The sequence below is a fragment of the Musa acuminata genome, chromosome BXJ1-3 (assembly GCF_036884655.1).
Source record: "Musa acuminata AAA Group cultivar baxijiao chromosome BXJ1-3, Cavendish_Baxijiao_AAA, whole genome shotgun sequence".
Classification (NCBI taxonomy): domain Eukaryota; kingdom Viridiplantae; phylum Streptophyta; class Magnoliopsida; order Zingiberales; family Musaceae; genus Musa; species Musa acuminata.
In genome coordinates, this window is record NC_088329.1 from 5024238 (window position 1) to 5032774 (window position 8537).

Sequence of the window (8537 nt, forward strand, 5' to 3'; positions counted from 1 at the left end):
CTTAACTCCTATGAAATACTTGCATTGATCCATATCTTTTTTCTTACACTGGACTATTTAAATCTTCTCAGCTGTTTAACTTTCTCTTTATTAACCCAATGTTACTTTTTACCTTTCTGTGTCTCAGGAAATATTGTGGCACTGCTGCATTCATTCTTTAGCAATCTTCCACATGAATGGCTAGAATCAACACATACAATAATTAAGCATCTTCGGCCATTGAATTCTGTTGCGATGCTAAGAATAGCTTTCCGCATAATGGGCCCTTTACTGCCTCGTCTTGCCTTTGCTCGTCCATTGTTCATGAAGGTACACATAGAATTATTTGTATGCACATTTGTGAATATATGTATTACTATTTTTGTGTTAAAAGTTGTGTTTTGTATCAAATCTACGAGGGACCATATTGGCATACCATATTAATCCAATTGACTATTAGAGTGGCACCAGTACTTGAAAATTCTTGGTTTTGTTACTTGTTAACATTTATAAATGCTTTAACAGTGTGCCACTCATTCTATTAAAAGATCTGATTGACAAACTACTTGTTTTGTGTTATCCTCATTACTATGTTAACAGTTGCATACTCGGATGCGATCACTGACTATTATTTCTATCTACAAAAAGGGGATTCTGCCGGTTAAGATGTCATTTTGACTTTCAACATTGCTTTAGTCTTTATGACCTCTTAGACAAATTGGAAAACTATATAACGTATTATATGATGCAGGCACTCTTTTCCATATCTTGTTCTGTTTAATCTATAATGTCCATTGAAGTTCTTATAATTGGATGATACTTGTCCTTTGTCGACCCTAACATGGACCACTTATATCTTGTTCCGTAGACACTAGCTCTGTTATTCAATGTGATGGCTGATGTGTTTGGAAAGAATTCACAGCCTGCAGTTCATGCTGAAGCATCAGATATAAGGGACCTTATTGACTTTCTGTAAGTTGTATACATGATCTCTGATTTGTATGTCAACATATATGGATTATATTTGCATGTGAATTATAATCTCTTGTTCTTCTAACATTTTGTGAAATCAGGCACCATGCTGTCATGTATGAAGGACAAGGGGGACCTGTGCAGAACACCAGTAAACCCAGAGTGGAGAGCTTGACCTTGTGCGGCAAAGTCATGGAACTTTTGAGACCGGATGTTCAGCATCTTCTTTCACACTTGAAGACTGATCAGAACTCCTCCATTTATGCAGCAACCCATCCAAAGCTAGTAGTACAAAATCCAACGCAAACAAATTTATGATCGGTGAGATAATCGAGTTTAATCTTTTCAGATTTTTAAGATACATAGATTGTTTAACTACTAGCGATGGAAAAGGCATTGATTAACTGGAATTTTAGAACTGTAGAGCTCCTTGAATGGTTCTTTTTTATTGCTAGTTCTTCCCTGATCACGGTATCATCCACCTCTATCAGTAAGGTATGTAAAGGGATTTATTTTTGTGCTATTAACTCAGTGGTGACAAAAAGCTTAAAATAGTCTATGTCCTGTTAGATCGATACTGTACGGCGTATAAATGGGATATTGATGTGTATTGTTAATAAAGATGGATGTCAGTGTATTAATATCGTGCTGTGTTTCAATGCTGTGATTTGGTTGAATCAACTCATTGATTGGTACGACCTTGATTTGATTACCATCTCGCTTCGTTGTTTGTAAAAGCGATCCTGAAAAAGGAAACAACAGTTGAAGTAACCATGTGCATCGACCTGCAAAAAGGTTTCTTCATAACGCAGTCATGTGGCGGTTTTGTTGTGTATGTTAATGTGCAGGATGGAGACTGTACCTCAAAATCATGTTGTTGGAAAAATGTATTCGAGTTGGAACCAAAGAGACTACTCTTTCTCTTCTCTTCGAAGCAAGAAAGTAGAATTAATTCAAACCCTAATCTGTTCCTGCCGCTATAATTTTGTTAGCTTCAGTTAGCGGAATCTTCATCGTCGTCGCTGTGGCACGCCGAGCCTAAGCTCGAGTTGGGCCTAACCCAGACTTGATGTGGTCAGGGTCATAGGTCCCGTTCGGCTTTGAGATGCGTGTTTGATGCTTTGAAATTTGTGATCTTCTCATCGGTGTCTCATGACGAACCTTAGCTTTCAGATTCGCGACGTGATGATTTATTTAGTTGTAGCTTGTGCTCTTATCACAACTCGCTAATCCAAACATGTATCGGTGCTTTGACTTAAACCCTTTCTCGGCCAAATTCCGCCGCCGGTAATCATTTCCCACTCTCGCAGTAAGTGTTCCTCCTCTCCACTCCGCTGCGGCTGCGGCTGTTGGATGGATGTAGGACCTCCGGTGTGGCAGTTTCCGGCTGGCGGGTGACTGATGGCCTGAAAACTCCTCCCTTCCTTTCTCTATTTGGACTCTGCTTTTATACAACACTTTCCACGGCTTCTTAGTTTGGAGCCAATTTCTGTCGTTCTACACTTGGAAACCCAAACACAGTTGGTTGATTACTAGCCGGTGGTATACCATATTAGGGATTGCTTAGTGCGGTAGCAGATGCCCAAATTAATGGAAATGTGATTTACCAATGAGTTTCAAATATTCTGATAGGTTGCTTTGCTTATAGTGGTCACCTTTAATGGTTGTGTTCCGATTTACTTTCTCCGAACAGGGTAGTCATGGACTTTCCTGCTCTAGCAATCAAACTAGGATTATATGACTCTGATAGTTGCTTTTACTTATAGTGGTCACCTTTAATGGCGATTGCAGGAAAGTAGATATTCTGATAGTTTTCTTTTCTCGGTCAAATTCTTCTGCCGGAATCCTCCGGGCAGCCATAGTGCTCCTCGGTAGTGACCATGACCAATGGTTTTATTGCAATGTTCATTACCATTGAAATGTTAATTTGGCTTCCTTCATATGATTTTAGTTCTGCTTCTTGATATATTTTTTTATCATCGAGTCTTCACAAATAACATTATTCTTAGACCTTTGATTTGATAACTAAATCCTTGAATGTCTGATTTGTATTCTTCATTCTAACTGCTGTGTCATTTGTATTTGCTTATATTCTTTATTTCTTGGACTGGTTTTAAAGTGTGAAGTCTTCCGTTGTCAATTTCCTCGATCCAATCCCTTCTACTCTGATGAACCACCAAGACATTATGGCACTGACAAACCATTGAGTGTTGGAGGTAATTGAATTTATCTAATATAATTGTTTGAGAAAATAAGGATCATATTCCTCTGTTGAACTGTCAAGTATTGCTAAAAATAGCTTCGCTAGATGAGATTTTCATTTCTTAAATTACTCCAAACAAGTGAACTCTTCTAGATTGAATATTTATATAAGTATATAGGCGATGACCTGATTCAAAGGGATCTATTGCCCTTGAACAAAAAAAAAAAAAAAACTTTTTGTGAAACCTTAAGAGGAAAAAAAGACTATATTGGATTATTTTATGGACAAGCAGCCTATTATTCTAGAACAGTTCAGTGATCACAAGATCAACAAGGATCCTGTGTTAGCGTTAAGGAACTCTACTTAACGAATTCTCCTTAATGGTTTTGAAACCATGTTCAGATCATCATGTGTGAACGTTTTTATCTGCCAATGCAACTATGGTAATAAAGATGTTCCCTCATATCTAGAATGTTGCTTGGTTGTAGGGAGACTTTTCAACTGATGAAAACTATTCCAGCTAGTAAGGAACCTTAATTATTGCAGAAGGTCTAACAAGAATAAAGCAATTGTTGATTATAAGGAATAGCAGCAAACAAGATCATTATAGATATAATCTTCTACCTTTGTTGGATTCTTTTGTTTTTATAGATATAGCTGATTATATTGAAAAATTCATAACCTTGACATAGTCAATCAAATAACTCATATAAAATTCATTTTCACATTATTTCTAAGTAATTTCGGCTTGTAAAAAAATTTCAATGCATATAACATTCTTAAGGCTTGCATTTCAAAGTTGAAATTCATAGATATCTTGAAAATGAAATAAATAAAGAATTAAGTTTATTTTATCACTGGATAAAATCCAATTGGTAAATATCTAGAGACAGCAGAGTAAGAACAAAAAAGCAAGGGTAGATCCAATCCCTTTGACGTGATCTTGATGATTTTGTGCCCATTCCTGGTCCTACTGACCTTACACCTGTCCTGCCTGTATTGCGACCCCTATATTTCAGCTTATCTTATATCATTGGCTTTCTTGAAAGTATGGTTTGCAGTACCGGTCCGTACCGCCCGGTACGGGCGGTATGTACCGGTCCGACAGGCTTCCGGTACGTGGACCGCCTGTTACCGGTCCGGTACTGCTACACTATCACTATGATCAAGAAGTGATCCTTTGTTTCTGAAAATCATGCGATAAAAACTGAAGGATTTCTGTATATTGAACAGATACTGTCGAGATCTGATGGCAAAACCACTGTGGCCTTTGCCTTTGTCGATTGGTTACCCCACCATAGCCAATATTAAAAAATGCAACTACTGCAATGGTCCTTTATGCTATGAATTTCAGGTTTGATATGAATCTGTGCTTTTCTCTCTAAATCTTATTAGCTATTGCTTATTTCAGATAAATATGCAAACATTATTTAATTAAATTGTCATGAAAATTTCATATTGTTAAGTAACATGGTACTCAATACTCAAATAGTATTCCAAATTTTTAAGAAATGACTGAAAAGTAAGATGAACAACATTTACTGGTTGATTAGCAGAAGAATCAACCTGTTCTGATAGATCAAATGGGTAAGAATTGGAACCGAATGATCTATCTATAAAGTGGAGGCGAATATATGCTTCTAAGCATTTTGAGGTGGTGCATGTTTCTCCATTTGTTCAGCTGAGATATCACTCCTATGCTTGTTTATGTATAATGAAGGAATTTGAGATTGTTGTCATCTTTCTTGTATCACACATCTATATATCAGGAAGTTAATTTCTTTTGAAATTGTTCCATTTGCAGATCATGCCTCAGTTACTTTATTACTTCGGTGTTAGAAATGATCCCGACTCTCTTGATTGGGGAACCATTGCTGTGTATTCGTGTTTAGCCTCATGCGAATCAAAGAGGAATTCACATGGGTTCAGTAATATCCTAGCACACCAATGACTTGAGGGTGCTCCGACATATATACCCTCTATGATTAGAATTCCAGGTTCGATGAACTTGTTTACTTCCATGTCCTAATAGATGACTCTTTTCCTTATATATGTTTTATAGGATTAAGTGAGTATGGAATTAGAGTCGAAGTATGGCAACTGATATCAAACTATCTGAGAAGATACTTAGCATTACACTAGTTGGTTCACCGCTCATCAATAGATTTTGGAAAGAGACACTAGGTGCTGCATCATAGGGTCAAGCCTTGCATGGCGATTCGACACCACAAATAGGGTGTAAGACCCATTCAAGCTAATTTGAGTTTGTAAAATACCATAGAGAGTAACCATCCATCATAACGCGATTAAAATATAACTAGCATTCATGATACAGTCATGATATTATTTTTGCTTCTATTCTCAAATGAGAAGGTGTTAATTTCAAGGTTAATTCACACAGTTGGTAGAGTTGGTAGATTGTTATTTTTCTCAAAATTTTGCCTCCTAGCTTGATAATTGTAGTTGTTCTTGCTTCATGTTTTGGTAAGCCAAAGATCTTTAGGTATGACTGCTCAGTTTCTCATATTCTTGACTTGTCATCCTTATGAGGTTGTTGTCAAGGGAGAGTGGGACTGAAAGGCTTCCTCCCTCTGTTTTTGCTTCTGAATCATGTTCAAGATTAGACGTGCAATTCACATGCTTCTTTGTCAAGTTTATTGTGTCAAAATATGGTTGCTTTGCAGTGCCACAGCATTTTCGAATTTATAGTACAATACATTAATCTTAATCTTCTTACTTGTTCTTGTATATCAACATATCAGATACCTTTTTTTTTCTTTTCGGCCAAAGTAAAAATTCAGAAACATCCTATCGAATCTTTGTTTTCTGGATTATGGAGAGAATGTCACGATGAGGATATCTTTGTTTAGCCTTCTTTTCCGTCTCAAGATATATCACCATGTCCTCAATTCTTCTGTATTTTTCTCGAGTTGTGTCTATGTAACACCCCGAAAGTGGACAAGATTAAGATTAGCTTATAAGGATCTGATAAGTGTACTACTATCAACTTCAGCTTAAGCATTTTGATCAGTGAATTAGACTAAACGAAGTTAATAGGCTAGTTAGCTCATCAGGCTCGAGTCTTAATAGTCTACGAACACAGTGAATTTTGCGATCATTTCTTTATATCAATATTTCCTGTCAAGCAGAAACTCTAAGATGAGATCTTTCAGTATTCCAGACTGCATAGGCATAATGATGATATATGGAATAGGAATTTTTTGTTTATTATGTTTCTTGTTTATCATATTTTCTGGCATATGACATGTCATTAGATACAAATATATTATTATTATTATTATTATTATTATTATTATTATTATTATTATTATTATTATTAATGTGAGCGATGTCAACTATTAAGTATCGATACATGATTTGATGTGAAAAGCACCATCGACTGCTAATCCTGTCAACGAAAGCCGTTTCAAATACTGACCCGAAGACGTGCATATTTATTGCAGCAATCGCCTTCCAATTTATTGCACCCGTCACCGAACCTGAAAGCTCAAACTACTGCCGGCCGCCGGCACCCGACGTCGACGCCACCGGCTCCGCCACACCCTCCTTGGGGCTGCATAACCCCACCGCGTGCCGCGCCCAAAACCCGCCCGCCGCCCTCGCCCTGGCCGCCCGCCTCCTCTCCTCCTCTGCCGCCGCAGCAGCTGCCGTCTCGCTCCGCTTCTCCTGACGGCTCCCGACGATGAGGCGGTCCAACTCCCTCCTGATCCACTCGATCTCGTAGGCGTCGAGCAGTGGTATGGCAGGCCTAGGCTCGGCCGTCGAGCTCTCACCAGCAGCAGCGCGGTCGTCTAGCAGGCGGCGAGACGGCCGCCAGGCCGCTTGTGCCTCGCCGCAGCCGGTGCGGTGATGGCACCGCGCCCGATCTGCCGCCTTCGCCAGTGGCAGCAGCTCCGGTGCAGGAGCCACCGACGAAGAAGACACTGCGCTTGTCCTTCGCGTCCCTCGTTCCATGTAACCAAAGCTTCACAGAGAGAGAGAGAGGTCTTAAGGTACGAAGAGAAGGATAGCTTTCGCTGGATCTTTGTTAGTTTTGCGTGCACCAAAAAGAAGAAGATGAAGTGTGTGCCGTGGGTCAAAAGAAAGACTTGCATATTTATTTGAGCCCTATCGCCTTTCTCTTTCCATGTGCTTATTGTTTTCTTTAAGAAGTTTCCTCTACAGTTGACTTTGACCAGAGAATAAAACATGTTTTAGTAGGATGCCGATGGAGATCAACATGCAAAGCAAAATTGGTATCGGACTTCCGTTCATACTATCGGCACATGCAAAGCTTTTATTATGATTTAAATATGCATGATGATACTACGAGACACAAACACATGATGAGATGTCGGTAAGGCTTTTATTATGATTTAGATATGCATGATACTATGATTCGATAGATTATCGGACCATTATTTACCGTCCGATCTAGACTTGATAGAACAATAGATGCGAGATATAGCACAAAATTAGCCAATCCATGAGCTGACCTATTTATATTTTTTAGAATATAACACCATATGTTTAGAGAATGATGATCTCTATTTTGTTATATGGGATACTAATAATAACTGATCTCGTTTCATGTCAACCAACCACTCCACCCCCAAAGACCTGCCTCGAAGAATGAAATAAGCATTGTTGATTAGGAATAATGTATGTATGTATATGAGAAACTTACCCACCAATATAACCCTCTTTATGCAAAATAAATATCAAATTTCTAATACTAAAAATGTCCCTAATATCTATATTCAAATCCAAATCATATTTGATATATTAAAATCTTTATCGATTAAACTAACACACACTAAGTCATATTCAACTAATATAACATCTCTTACACTAAGTCTAACATCTCTCATAATTTTTTTTCAAGATATGTAATACCGTAACGTATCGGTGTTTCGAGATTGACTCGGTACGGTACGATACTGACATACCGAGTGATACAACAGGACAAACCGAGCGATACACCCTTATATACCGAATAATTTTATATATTTTCTTCATAATGTAACACTATAGTATAAAAATATAATACTATACTAGTACATACCGCTCATACTGGGCAATATCATTCGGTACTGCATACCATGTTTTTTTTGTCACTCAATGACAGTATTTTTCTGGGTTTAAGATATGATACACAGCATCATTAATGTCATCAACTTCAAGATCATGTCATTATTAATACCCTTTCTCATAATAATTTGGTGGTCGTTCATAGAATGATAGCCTTACATCAGGAGTGTCGTTATTTTGATATCATGTTTAGCATTGTACATCTACTATTTGATGGTGAACAATAACTAATATATATCATCTAAAATACCGCACCACACTCAATGTAGATATACCAGCATCTCAATTCAAA

At 37.8% G+C, this 8537-nt stretch overlaps 1 protein-coding gene and 1 long non-coding RNA gene across 3 annotated transcripts in view; both read left to right on the forward strand.

Annotated features, from left to right (window-relative positions):
• The window catches only part of LOC135618402 (mediator of RNA polymerase II transcription subunit 23-like), a 32377-nt gene extending 30785 nt beyond the window's left edge, over positions 1-1592 (forward strand). The window contains exons 20-22 of the mRNA XM_065119290.1: positions 128-309; positions 848-951; positions 1053-1592. Of these exons, the coding sequence (XP_064975362.1) occupies positions 128-309; positions 848-951; positions 1053-1269 (503 nt within the window). The 3' untranslated portion in view covers positions 1270-1592. The remainder of the gene's footprint in view (positions 1-127; positions 310-847; positions 952-1052) is intronic.
• Positions 1593-2186: 594 nt separating this feature from the next.
• Positions 2187-7349, forward strand: LOC135618412 (uncharacterized). Of its 2 annotated transcripts, XR_010488995.1 has the most exons (4): positions 2187-3167; positions 4388-4508; positions 4959-5151; positions 6619-7349. It is a non-coding gene; the product is annotated as an uncharacterized LOC135618412 (long non-coding RNA). The 2 variants fall into 2 exon arrangements; XR_010489001.1 differs by lacking the exon at positions 4388-4508 and having other exon boundaries at positions 6619-7348.
• The last annotated feature ends 1188 nt before the right edge of the window (positions 7350-8537 follow it).